Raw genomic sequence first — 12,999 nt, forward strand, 5'->3', positions numbered from 1 at the left:
ACGGTATCTTTAATATAATTTTGCATTTTCCAAGTCACTTTTTGTTTTAATTTTTTGAAAATATATAAATGAAAAATATTTTTATTGAAATTCAAAAAATAAAAATTTTAAGCAGAAAGCAAGATAAAAAGTAAATAGATAACACAATAAATTACTAGAAAAAAACAGCATGGCAGGACAAAATCATCGAGTTTTGGAGGTATTAGGAAAATATATAATACAGATTTTTTTACAAATTTTGAGACGCAACTTACCGTAAACCCTGTAATAGAACGGTCCCCAAGCTTGAGCTCAATTATCTCAGCTCCTATGAGAGATACTAAAAATTTGTCAACTGATAAAATGTTTGTGATATTATGATAAACAAATTATGAGTTAACAGATTTTTGATATCTTTTGAAGGAGCCGTGATAATTTGGCTCAAGTTAGGGAGCTATTCTAATACAGGGTTTTCTCTCAATTTTCTAGTTTCAAAACTTTTTACAACAATTTTTCAGCCAAAAAGGTCTCCATAGCCGACCAGGATCGATTAGAAGCGATTGGATTAAAAGCGGCTCCAGGGATTCCCCAATTTTCGACACCGGGAAGTGTGAAGGCGTGAAGAGCATGTGCGTATCTAGTGAACATCCAATCACCGTCACGTCTTCTCATCTCTACTAAGAAGGCGTCGGCGTCGGCGTTCGTCGTGTGTGGGTCCTCGTCTCCGTGATGAGCTTGGACGGAGGCGTCGATGGAGCTGAAAAATCAGAAGACTAGGTGAGATTTTGAATAGTTCAGCTTTAAAGTTTTTTTTTCTAGAATTCGAGGTGAATATTTTTAATTTTTGTGGAAAATTCTATCGTAGTTTTTGAGCAATGCGCTTTTTAGGTGAGTGTACCTTACCTAGACCCTCCCCGGTGGTATGCGCTTACTTCAAACACTCATATTTCAAAAACTACTGTAGATAGGAAAAAGTAGTTTACCAATAAAATGTGTGAAATTATACTGCAAACATTTTTGCTGTTGACAAATTTTTTCTAACTACCGTAGTTTTTGAGTTATGCGCCTTTAAAGTTAGCCTATCCCAAAATACAAGTTCTAAAATTCTAAAATTCTAAAATTCTAAAATTCTAAGAAATTCAGAAATTTGAATATTCAATGATTCAAAAGTTCGAAATTTCTAAAATTTTAAAATTCTGAAATTTCTAGTACTGATTATCAATTTCATTTTTTGTCTTTCAAATATCAATGAATACTAATCAGTGATCAATGCCAAATCAACTAGACCTTGTTTTTATGCCTTCCAACTGTTAGACTAATTAGGAACAATTAAGACTACCGTATTTTCTCTAATAGAAGCCCACCAAACACGTGCACTGTGAGATTGCTGCCAATAAATTAGAAGCGGCGCTCTGGTGCCGATTGGGTTTGTGCACTTTGAGCTCAATTATCTCAGAACCAAGATATTTGAACTCAAAGAGAATACCGTATTTCCTCTAGTAGAAGCTCACCCAAGCCGTCAACTTTGAGCTCAATTATCTCGGTTCCTATGAGAGATATCAAAAATTTGTCAACTGATAAAGTATTGGTAATTTTATGATGAACATTTTATCAATTGACAAAATTTTTATATCTCTCATAGGACCCGCGATAGCTGAGCTCAAACTTGGCAGTGTCTCTAATACAGATTTACAACAACCGCTAACTTTGAGCTCAGTTATCTCAGTTTCTATAAGAGATATGAAGAGGGTTGTTAATTAAAAAATTGTTTATCATAATATCTAAAATATTTTATCAGTTGGTCACTTTTTGATATCTTTGACGAGATCCGAGATAAACAAGCTCAAACTTGGATCTCTTCTATCATAGGTTTTTCGGTAGTTGTGAGATTCTCCATCTTTGACTAATTCAGGACAACTAAGACCAATTAAGACTTACGTTCCATTTCCAGGATAATCAGTAAGGGTTCCATGGAACGACACTGCCGCCTTCAACCCAACATTGAATCTGGCCAAATCCAGAGTACACAATCCGCCAAAACAGAATCCAATGGACCCAATTTTATTGGTATCCACGTATGGAAGAGCCTTCACATAATTCCAATTAGCCAGAATTCGGTTTCGAAGGATCGTCGTTCTGCAAAAACTACAGTAAGCTTTTTTTAAAACTGAATTCCCAGCCAAACCGCTGATTTTCAGCGTTTCTAACTTTAAAATTTTTAGTATTCCTCACCTCAAAATTACCCTAATGTAAGTTCAAATCTCGTCTTCGGTGTTTGCGTACTTTTGGGGCTACAGTAGTCCAAAAAATTTTCAAAATGACGCTAGAAACTTTTAGTTCCCGGCTTCTAGACCCAAATTTGGCGGGAATTTCAAAAATTTACCTATTCCCCAAAAGTTGTCCCATAATAGCAAAGTTTCCTGGCACATCTGGAGCCGCTTTTCCTTTTCCGTAGGTGTCTGCAGCGAATGCCACGTAGCCGAGCTGAAAAATTGGGTTACTGTCGACCTACTGTAGTTTGGGAGAGGGAGGGTTACTGTACCTTGGCCAAATCACGAGCCTTATTGTTGTCGAAGTCGGTACGTCCGGTGAACGCGTGGAAGATAATAACAGCTGGACGTTTTTTGAGGGGAGTGGTGAACCTGAAGGATTACTGTAGTTTGGAAAAATCATAGGGACACGAAAATTTCTCAGATTTTGGGGAATTTTTGGTTTAGTATAGTTGAAAAATTTCGAAAATCTAGGAAAAGTTTGAAGCTATGAGTCATAGGCTTAAAATCAGTCATTGGCCTGCTAATGTGGTGTGTGTAGTTTGTAGTCTAGCAGGCCCAAGTTAACGTAAGGCGCCGACTGGAGCTTTGGGTCTGCTAATTTTTTATTCGTAGTTTGTAGTCTAGCAGACCAATTTTAATATAGAGTTTTTTTTAAAGTGGTCTGCTAATGTAGTGCGTGTAGTTTATGGTCTAGCAGACCCATCGCCGCCCGCGCCTTCCCTGCTTTTTGGTACGCCTACCACCACTAGTTCAAATATTTCGCGCGTGGCCAAATGGCTAGCGCTGGCAGTTTTGAATCCAAAGGCCACAGGTTCGACTCCACCCCGAGCCAATATCCTTTTTTCTTCTTTTTATATCATTTCCTTGTAATTTACTAATGTTCTAGGAGTCTTTTAAGACTACTGTACTACTGTAGCAATAGAAAAACTCACGATGGATAGGCCAGGAATCCTTGAAGGACCGTATTCTGTGGATCCTTGAATTCTACCAATTTCTCAGTGATTGGGTTGAAAAATGGTGGAAACGTGGCTTGAGCCAATTCAGCCAAGACGAGAAAAATTAGAATAATCTGCATTCTTTCTTTTTTTGGAGTGATGAAAAATTCCAAAATCTCGACAACCGTTTTATACTCTTTTCATTTTCGTACCCGATAAGCGGATAGAGGCGAGAGAGTATGGAAAATTGAGAAACGCAGGATTCCGGTGCCATGTGTCGGCGACCTTTTTGTTCTCAGTTAAAACATCTAGACTCGAAAAAAAAAATTTATGTAAAATTCGAAACTATAAACATTCGGGAAATAGTGTAGAATTTGGAGAGAGCCCAGAGAGAAAAGAGCGACGGTCAGCGGAATTTTTTAAATCGAAATTTCCATAATTTGCTTGTTGTCCGGGAAAAGTTTATAGACATGTTTTTGGTTTTATCAATCGCTTATCAGTTAACTTTTGGTCTTTTTGTTGAAATTCGAAAAATACATTTTTATTACATCGAACAGTTTTAATTGCAGAAAAATCATAAAAATTGAGTCTGGAAATAATATTTTTTCAGATGATTTTTGATGTCATATTTATTCCAAAATAATCTTTCAGAAATTTGTAGTACCCATAGTTGCCATAATAGCGATTGTAGCCATAGTAGCCATAGTAGCCATGGTAGCCATAGTAGCCATAGTAGCCATAGTAGGCAGAGTAGTCATAGTACCCCTACTACCCATAGTACCCATAGTACCCATAGTACCCATAGTACCCATAGTACCATGTACCCATAGTACCCATAGTACCCATATAGTACCCATAGTACCCATAGTATCCATAGAAACCATATTACCCATAGTACCCCTACTACCCATATAGTACCCATAGTACCCCTACTACCCATAGTACCCATAGTACCCATAGTACCCATAGTACTCATAGTACCATGTACCCATAGTACCCATAGTACCCATATAGTACCCATATAGTACCCATAGTACCCATAGTACCCATAGTATCCATAGTACACATAATACAATTATATTCAAAAATTCATTTTTTCATAAAAAAAGTTAGTCAATTCTTTAAAAATAAAGCAATTTGGCACATAGATTTGAGTATCTTAACAGAAACACATGGGAATTTTGGGGCAATTTTTTGGGGGAAAAAATTAGAAAATGTTAGAAATATGAATTTCAAAAAAATTTTAAAAAATCTAAACACCTCGATATTCAATATTAAAATCCAAATAATCATATCTGGCGTAGGCTCCAATAACCGCCAACGGTCCGTCGGATTGGAAAATTTTGGGATTTGAGTGGGATGAATAAATGTGCTCATCGCAGCAGAATCTGGAAGTTTTTGAAAAATTAAAAAAATTGTTTAAAAAAACTTTTTTTCTGTACTATGGGTACTATGGATACTATAGGTACTATGGGTACCATAAGTACTATGGGTACTATGGGTACTATTAAAAAATCCCAAAATCTAACCTGGTCCCTGTCATTGTGAAATTCGACAATTTCAGCTCTAACGCATTAAATGAGCAAGACATTGAGCATGGAGAAATGATATTTTTTATTCTAATTTCGATATTTTTCGAGGGGGATGTCTGAAAATTTGAAAATATTAGAAACTTGAAAACAATTTTTGGGTTACGGTACCTTGATATGCCAGAAGCAGTGCTCTGGAGTGGGTAAGACGGCGTTGGAATGGACACGTGTCCTGACGGCTCCGTAGAACGTTTGAGGGGTGTCGGATGCCTGAAAATTGTTGAAATTTTGAAAGAAAAATTTAAAAATTCATTGAAATTCAGAAATTCAGAAATTCAAAATCTCCAAAATTTTAAAATTTAAAAATCCGAAATTTCAAAAAAATTCGAGAATTCAAATTCCCGCCCAACCGAACTCACCCAAAGTATACCACCACAATCCGAATTCCCGTTCTGTCCAATCGATTGATTTTCGATAGTTTCACAGAATTGACCACCGAATCCATCGGGACATACACATTGGGAACAGTCACTGGGTGCCGGATAACCACCGTGTTGGCATCGGTTTACGGTATTAGCGCATCTTTCTGAAATATGGCTGGGTTCAGAGATGAAAGAATAAGAAATTTGGCAAATTTAGAAAATTTAGGTTTAGAAAGTTTTTGACGATTTCTGTTTTTAAAAACCAAAACTAATAAAAAAACCACATCCTCTAATAGAAGCCCTCATAACTTTGAACTCAAATATCTCAATTTCTGTGAAAGATATCAAAAAGTGGTCAACTAATAAATTGTTTATCATAATATCACCAACATTTTATTAGTAAACAAAAGTTTGATATCTTTCATGGGAACCGAGATATTTGAGCTGAAAGTTGATGCACCTATAAAAAAAGGCCCCACAGAGGACTTTCAACTTTGAGACCATATATCTCCTTCCCTATGAAAGATATAAAAAATTTGTCAACTGAAAAAATCTTTATCAAATTATCACCAGTATTTTATCAGTTAACAGGTTTTCAATATCTCTTACAGGAACCGATATATTTGAGCTCAAAGTTAACGGGCCTTCTAATAGAGGGGACACGGTAGGCAAAACTACAGTAACCCACTCACCATGACAATTATACAGCACATTCATCCTTGACACATCCTGAAAAGTGGCTCTCATTCGATTTCCCATCGCCTGCGCGTATTTTTGATCTCTAGCGTAGATCACTGGACGATTGGTGTTCACAGCGAACTGATCCACAGAATAGTGCATAACACTACCGTACTCATATGGAGCGGATTGGTGGTCCAGTTGTTTTTCGGATTCCTGGAAGGTTGAAGACAGTGATAACTTTTTTTTCCGAAAAATTGTCGTAGGTCTCTCTCTCTCTCTCGGTTCAACAGAATTACTGTACCTTTGCAAAAGCAAATGTCAAATTTGGATTCACATTTGAGTAGTCAATCGAGATGAACTGATCTCTATCGATTCTAGCATGTTCGTGGAAGAATCCGAGGGTATGGGCAATTTCATGGGCTACGACGAAGGTCTGGAGATTCAAGCGATTCAGAAACTTCTAGAAATAAAAAAATAACTAACATGATCCGTACAACTGCTCTCCAAAGACAACGATTGCTCTCTGAGACTTTGTTGCTTCCCGACAAAACTCCAACAACCGTTTCCTTCGAAAATTCGAACATGTGGATAGACGTAACGATTTTCTTGGAACGTCACGCACGTCTTCTCACTCCAGAATCGCATCGCTTCGAGAACGCGTAGACGGCTTCGGCGGGCTGAAATCGGGGACTTTTTTTTTGAATATTGCCAGTTTGTAGGTTGCTTTTGAGCAACTGAAATTTGACGCTGATATGGTTAGAGGTGTCTGGAATGACATTTTTGGATTTTTCTAAAGTTTGGGATGATCCGGAAATCCAGCAAGCTCCGATATATTTGGCACACGAATTCCGAACAATTTCCAGTCAAATAGAGTTCAGATTGTTCCAAAATCGCTCTAATACCGTGTTTGCTCTAATAGAAGCCTGACCCATATGTGCAATTTGAGCTTAATTATCTCGGTTCCTATTAAAGCTTTCAAAAATCTGTCAACTGATAAAATATTGATGATATTATGATAAATGATTTATCAGTTGACTACTTTTTAGTATTTTTTTATGAACCGAGATAATTGAGCTCAAAGTGAACGTAGCTCAGTCGGTAAAAAATGCGCCGCTCTTAATAACTTCTCAAGGTGATCAAATAGGTTGAAACCGATTTTTTTCGTGTTTTAAAAAATTCAAAATTTAAAAAATGTGCTCAAATATGGCCCAGAATCCTTATCAAAAAAATCAAAACTTACGAAAATTCCAATCAAAAGAATAGGGCATTGGTAGTTTCCATTTTTTATGCTTCTGCTTGATTACAGCTCTCCGACTCCTCGTTTGCACCACGGCAATGTCTCCCTGGACTAGATATCGGCCGATTCCTGTCACCGAATTGATGTCTCCTTCGTTGCGATTCTGGAATTTTCAAAAAATTCGAATAATTCAAGGATAGTCTGAAAGGAGACAGCTTTAGGACTCACCCGAATTGCTCTTCTGCCACGTGGAATCGCTTCGAGCGTTGTGAAGAGGAGCGAGATGAGCAGTGACCAGTGGGGTAGGTGAAATTTCATTATTTACAGACAAGGATCTGAAAGTTTTGGGGAATTTCGGGAATAGTTGAGCATAAGTGAAAAATAAACGAAAAAGGGGAAATTTCATAATATGGACATCCGGACAAACAGACAAAAATACAGAAAATTTCGAGTTTATCAGTAGGAAATAGTCAATTTTAGAGTCCAAAAAAAGAAAGTTAGAATTTTTCCACTTTTCTGAAAATTGCAGAGTATACAGTATACTGTATACTAAACAAAAATAGAGCTTATTTTTGTAATTGACAACTTTTTTGTATGAACCCAACAAAACGAGATATGGCGGTTTAAAATAACATATTTCTAATTTTTGCTCTTTTTTGTTACAAGCGGCATATCTCACCATAATGAAATTTGGCAAGAAAGTTGTCAATTAGAGAAATGAAGCTCTATTTGGTTCTAATATAATTTGAAGTTTTCAAAAGAATTGAAAAATTCAGAACCACTTTTGTAGGAGTTTAAATTCGGTTATTTTGCACTGAAAATAGGAAAATGGGATAGCGCTATTTTAGCTAAATTATCTCGTTTCCTTCCAAAAATGTCAAAACTTTGTCAACTGATAACTGACTTATCATAATATCACCAACATTTTATCAGTTGACACATTTTTGATAACACTTATGGGGAACGAGATAATTGAGCTCAAAGAGCACGTATAGGTTAGCCTTCAATTAGAGGAAATACGGAACAGTAAAAGAACAGTAAAAGGACACCTAGAAATGTCTGAGTAGACATCAGGACAAACCTACACATCTACCAGACGTCTAGGCTGCCAAAAGTCTGAAAACGGTGATGTATGACCTGCTATCATCACCTTGATAAAAGCTTAATCAGATTTGACAAGGTCTCAGGCCAACTCTCGACGCTCTCTTATATACCCCAGAGAGGCGGACGATTTTCAGTTTTTAAAGCAGTTTTTTACCTCAAAAGATGGTTATGGTGTAATAGCCACCGGTAACCTTTTATTCTTCTGCAAAAAGGACACTAGGAGGGGGCGGAAATGATTTTGTCCCTCATCTTCCTCTCTCTTATACAGATAGAGAAGATTTATTTGATTGAGGAGGAGGTGGAGAACATGAATAAGAAAAAAAAAGAGAAGAAGAGGAAGAAGTGAAGAAATACACGACCATTAAAAAATGAAGGAGAAGAAGTTCTTTTCCAAAAAAACGGGGGAGATTCTGAATCATCCCTACCCCATTTGAGAAGGGGTGTTGATGAACACCGGAAGTCATTTGGAGGATTTATTTGATTAGGCTTCTACTGTTTCGCAAGGGAGAGAGAGAGAGGGAAGGAGATACAGATGAGCGGCTAGTTTTTTTGCAAAAATGTGGATATGGGGAGTACTGTATCAATCAGATTGGCTTGTAGGAACTTGTGATGGGCCTCTAATAGGAGTCCACCCTATACGTGCACTTTGAGCTCAATTATCTCGGTTCCTATGAGCGATATAAAAAATTTGTTAACTGATAAAATATATTATGATGAATCATTCCTAATGACATTCACCAAATTCTGTATGTGCGTATGTATGTCGCGCGCCTGTTCGCCCACTCAAAATTAACCGGTTGAGCTGAAACCTAGACAGGTAGATCAGAAATGTGTCTTAGTTGATGCTCGGATTTTTTGTCTTTCGAAATTTTGATATTGAAGTCTTCTGGAGACGTTCCTTGGTTTCACCACAGTGAAGGGTGAAGGGCAGGGTCGGTGAGAAAGGAGGGCTGAGATAATTGAGCTTAATGTACGCTGCCGGCTGAGCTAAGCTTCGGCAGCTATACAGTTGCAAGTAGAGCAGAATCAAGGTAGTGCGGCATTAAAGGCGAGATGGATTTTTTGAAATTTTGAGTTTTTGAAATCTAGAAAATTGGGTCCTAAGAATCTGGGAACTTTATTCCAGATACCGTAAACACTATTATAGAACGCCAGCCAAACCGTCCGCTTTGAACCCATGTAGCTCATTTCCTATAAAAGATATCAGAAAACTGTCAACTGATAAAATGTTGTTGATATTATGATGCACATTTTTTTTAGTTGACCACTTTTACACATCTTTCACAAAAAATGAGATATATGGTATCAAAGTTGAATTTTTGGGTGGCGTTCTATTAGAGTTTTTACGGTATCTTGAAATTTTGAAGATCTGAAGTCTAGCACATTAAAAGTAGGATTCTCTGGAATCACATAGTCTCTAGAATCACATAAGGTGTCTGTACGAAAGTGTGAATTCTTGCGTGACGGTGTTTACATCTTCTGTGTCTATCGTACCTTCCAAAGCGGCAAATTCGACTGTGTAGCTCAGCCGGCAGCATCTGCCGTAAACACTCTACCAGAGTGCCACACGAACCTTCAACTTTGAACCCGTATATCTCGATTCTTGTGAAAAATATCAAAAAGCAGTATACTGACAAAATACTTCTGGTGTTATGATAAACATTTTATCAGTTGTACATTTTTTGATATCTTTCACAGGAAACGAGATATATAGGTTGAAAGTTGACGGTACCCGCAAACTCGATTCCTTGATGCTATTCTATAAATTCGAATTCGCAAACTCTAGATAAAAAAAACTCGTCACCAAACACCGGAAACCCTTAGAAGCAGCGTTCTATGTCTCCAGATGTTCCTCATCAGTGATTTATTTGATCGTCGTGGAAAAGTTGATTTCATTAGTACTGGGAAGGCGTTGGGACGCCAGTTTGTCTAGTCTTTGCAAAAGATAAGGAAACAAAAGAAAGTGTAAGATTTACTGTGTGTTTTGGTTTTTTCGTTCATTTTTTTTTGACAAGAGAGGTTTGTGGGCTTCCGGTTCCGCTTTACGTTAATAAGTTAGATTTTCGGTCGTTTGAGGGTTTTCAGAGTGTAGCAAACTAGAGAGAAATCTTTGTTCTAGAAAAACAGAAATTTGCAATAAAAAAGAGCTAAATCTTCAATTTTCTAGCTGTAACACCAAAGTTCAATTCCTTGTGGGGTCGAAAATTCTTTTTATTTTGTGAGGACGTCGGAAATATAGTTTTAAGGTTTTTTTAGGTTGTGGAAAGGGGCTTTACACTTTTATGAAAAAAAAAATCGAATTTGAGAAAAAAAAATTAAAATTAAAAAAAAGTTGAAACTGTGTCAATCGTAGTCTAAATGCTCTCAAATTTGATAAAAATCAGCCAGAAACCAAAAAAATCTATCGAAAATGGTCCGAAATGGTTTAAAATGATCGTTTTCAAGAAAGTGACCCAGATGGCTCAATGGGTTTTTGCATCAAGACTTACGGTCCACAACACCAAAGTTTGATTCCACCCGGCGTCATTAATTTTTATTTTTGTGTGGACCTTGGAAATACAGTTTTAAGAGCCGTTTGGGTCGTAGGAAGGGGTTAAACACTTTTTTAAAAATCGAATTTGAGAAAAATATGAACATTCCAAAAAAATCTAAACTATATCAATCATAGTCTAAACTTTTTCGAATCAGAAAAATGAGCCAAAAATCATGAAAACCCTATGAAAATGGTCCGAAATGGCTAAAAATGACTGTTTTTAAGAAAATGCCCCAGATGGCTCAGTGGGTTTTTCCCATCAAAATTTACGGTCCACAACACCAAAGTTCAATTCCTTGTGGGGTCAAAATTTTTTTTTTATTTTGTGAGGACGTCGGAAATATAGTTTTAAGGTTTTTTTAGGTTGTGGAAAGGGGCTTTACACTTTTATGAAAAAAAAATCGAATTTGAGAAAAAAAAAAATTAAAATTTCAAAAAAGTTGAAACTGTGTCAATCGTAGTCTAAATGCTCTCAAATTTGGTAAAAATCAGCCAGAAACCAAAAAATCTATCGAAAATGGTCCGAAATGGTTTAAAAGGATCGTTTTCAAGAAAGTGACCCAGATGGCTCAAAAAAAATTGAATTTAAAAAATTAGTTACATGCCTCCTCATTCATGTAAAAAGCTATCATAAATACATGAAAGTTAGACGGAAATTCCTAAAAAATTCATCAATAGAAATCCAAAAACTTGGTCCCATAGACAAGTGATAAGGTGTTAAACCTGACACCTCCCCTTTGATATCTTATCCAATTCCCTTAAACCCATTATCTTCCCATCCTCGATTATTCATTATTTCTTTCCTTATCTATGTCTTTCTTTATTAATGATTTACACTTTTGTATGTATCATATCAAAACCAGAGGCGGAAATCAAAAGATACGCAATTTTTCATTTTCTTCCTGCAAAATTGAGACGGAGGAGGATAAAAAAAATATAAGGAGAAGGTACACAGGGAATACAGGAAATGACAAAAGATATATGGGAAAGGAAATGAAATGACGATGAGAAAAAGAACACATAGGGATGGGAAAAGTGGGTCAGGCATAGGGAAATGAGGTGGAAAGTGCAAATGGGGGAAATGATGAAATGGTCAATATGCACACTTTTTGGGAATCAGTATGGGTGGTCTAGGATTTGACTCGAAATATCTGGATTTTTAGCAATGATAGAGAAACTGGATCAACTGATAAAATATAAAAAATTTGATCAGAAATATTTTATTAGTTGACAACTTTTTTGTATCTTTGCTAAAAAGTTAGTTAATTGGGCTTAGAAAAGGATATGGGTGGTCTAGGGTTTGAGTCGATATATCTTAATTTTCAGCATTGCTAGTGATATAGGATCCACTGATAAAATGTAGGAAATTTTGTCAGAATTTTTTTTAAATTGACACATGTGTTGTATCTATGCTAGAAACTGAGAAAATTGGACTTAAAATGTGCATATCACCTGATCAAGGACAGAGCTAACAAAACAAAGACAACAAATTTTGCTACAATATTGACAAATGAAACATAGGGAATTTTATCAAAAACATTTTGTTAATTGACAATTTTTTGTATCTCTGCTAGAAATTGAGATAATTAGAGTCAAGGAAACATAGTTTCTTGGACGCTTGGGGAAAAGGTTAGGGAACCCGCGCCGCCACCGGCTGAGCTACGCGGTCGAGATTGGCGGAGACTACCGTACATGCAATGTTTCGGCTCCTTTAAATAGGTTCGCAGTGAAAATAGCGCAAAGTTGTCAACTAAGAAAATGTATAAAGTTTCATTGCAATCATTTTATCTGTTGACAACTTTTCTGTACCTCTGCTAGAAAATGAGATAAAAGTTGAGTACAGTAAACTTCCTTGGTGATTCTTGGTGTTATCCTTTTTATACTCTTCGGCAACTGCGACGATTTTAATGGATCATCACATTCATCTAGTCACGCTTTTTTATACTTCAAGTTCTTCTTTTCTTGTAAAGATGATTCCTGGATAATTATCTGTGTTAATTAGTCAGCTTCTGCATAGTATAGTTAGTGTAACAAAAAGTCAAGTAGACTGGAATATCTGAAAGTTTTGGAGGATCTGAAATAGCTAGAAATGGCAGAATTGCTAGATATGGAAACCAAGAATCCGAAACAAAAACTCAAAGCGGTCTGAAAATATTTATCTCGAGAATCTGAAAATTTTGGAATCTGAGACTTTTCTAAAATTATTAAAAGGGTTAAAAATCTGACATTTTCCTACTTTCAGAACCATTGTTCGTTTTTTTTTGGACTTTTCGAAAATCACGTAGCCAGCCATTTTTTTCGTTTTT

The 12,999-nt window shown here is 36.4% G+C and overlaps 2 protein-coding genes across 2 annotated transcripts; both read right to left on the reverse strand.

Moving 5' to 3' along the window:
* Positions 1–480: 480 nt before the first annotated feature.
* On the reverse strand, positions 481–3,327 carry CBG07103 (the record flags this gene model as incomplete). Its single annotated transcript, XM_002632185.1, has 5 exons — positions 481–736; positions 1,918–2,115; positions 2,363–2,463; positions 2,522–2,621; positions 3,185–3,327. 5 exons carry the CDS (start codon positions 3,325–3,327, stop codon positions 481–483), a joined length of 798 nt encoding a protein of 265 aa, XP_002632231.1.
* A 1,112-nt stretch (positions 3,328–4,439) lies between these two features.
* Cbr-nas-27 lies at positions 4,440–7,374 on the reverse strand (the record flags this gene model as incomplete). The annotated part of the gene is made up of 8 exons (XM_045243197.1): positions 4,440–4,575; positions 4,717–4,835; positions 5,136–5,302; positions 5,831–6,032; positions 6,121–6,252; positions 6,303–6,496; positions 7,060–7,219; positions 7,285–7,374. 8 exons carry the CDS (start codon positions 7,372–7,374, stop codon positions 4,440–4,442), a joined length of 1,200 nt encoding a protein of 399 aa, XP_045093394.1.
* Positions 7,375–12,999: the final 5,625 nt, after the last annotated feature.

This window comes from Caenorhabditis briggsae (genome assembly GCF_000004555.2).
Source record: "Caenorhabditis briggsae complete genome, chrII, whole genome shotgun sequence".
NCBI classification, from domain to species: Eukaryota; Metazoa; Nematoda; class Chromadorea; order Rhabditida; family Rhabditidae; genus Caenorhabditis; species Caenorhabditis briggsae.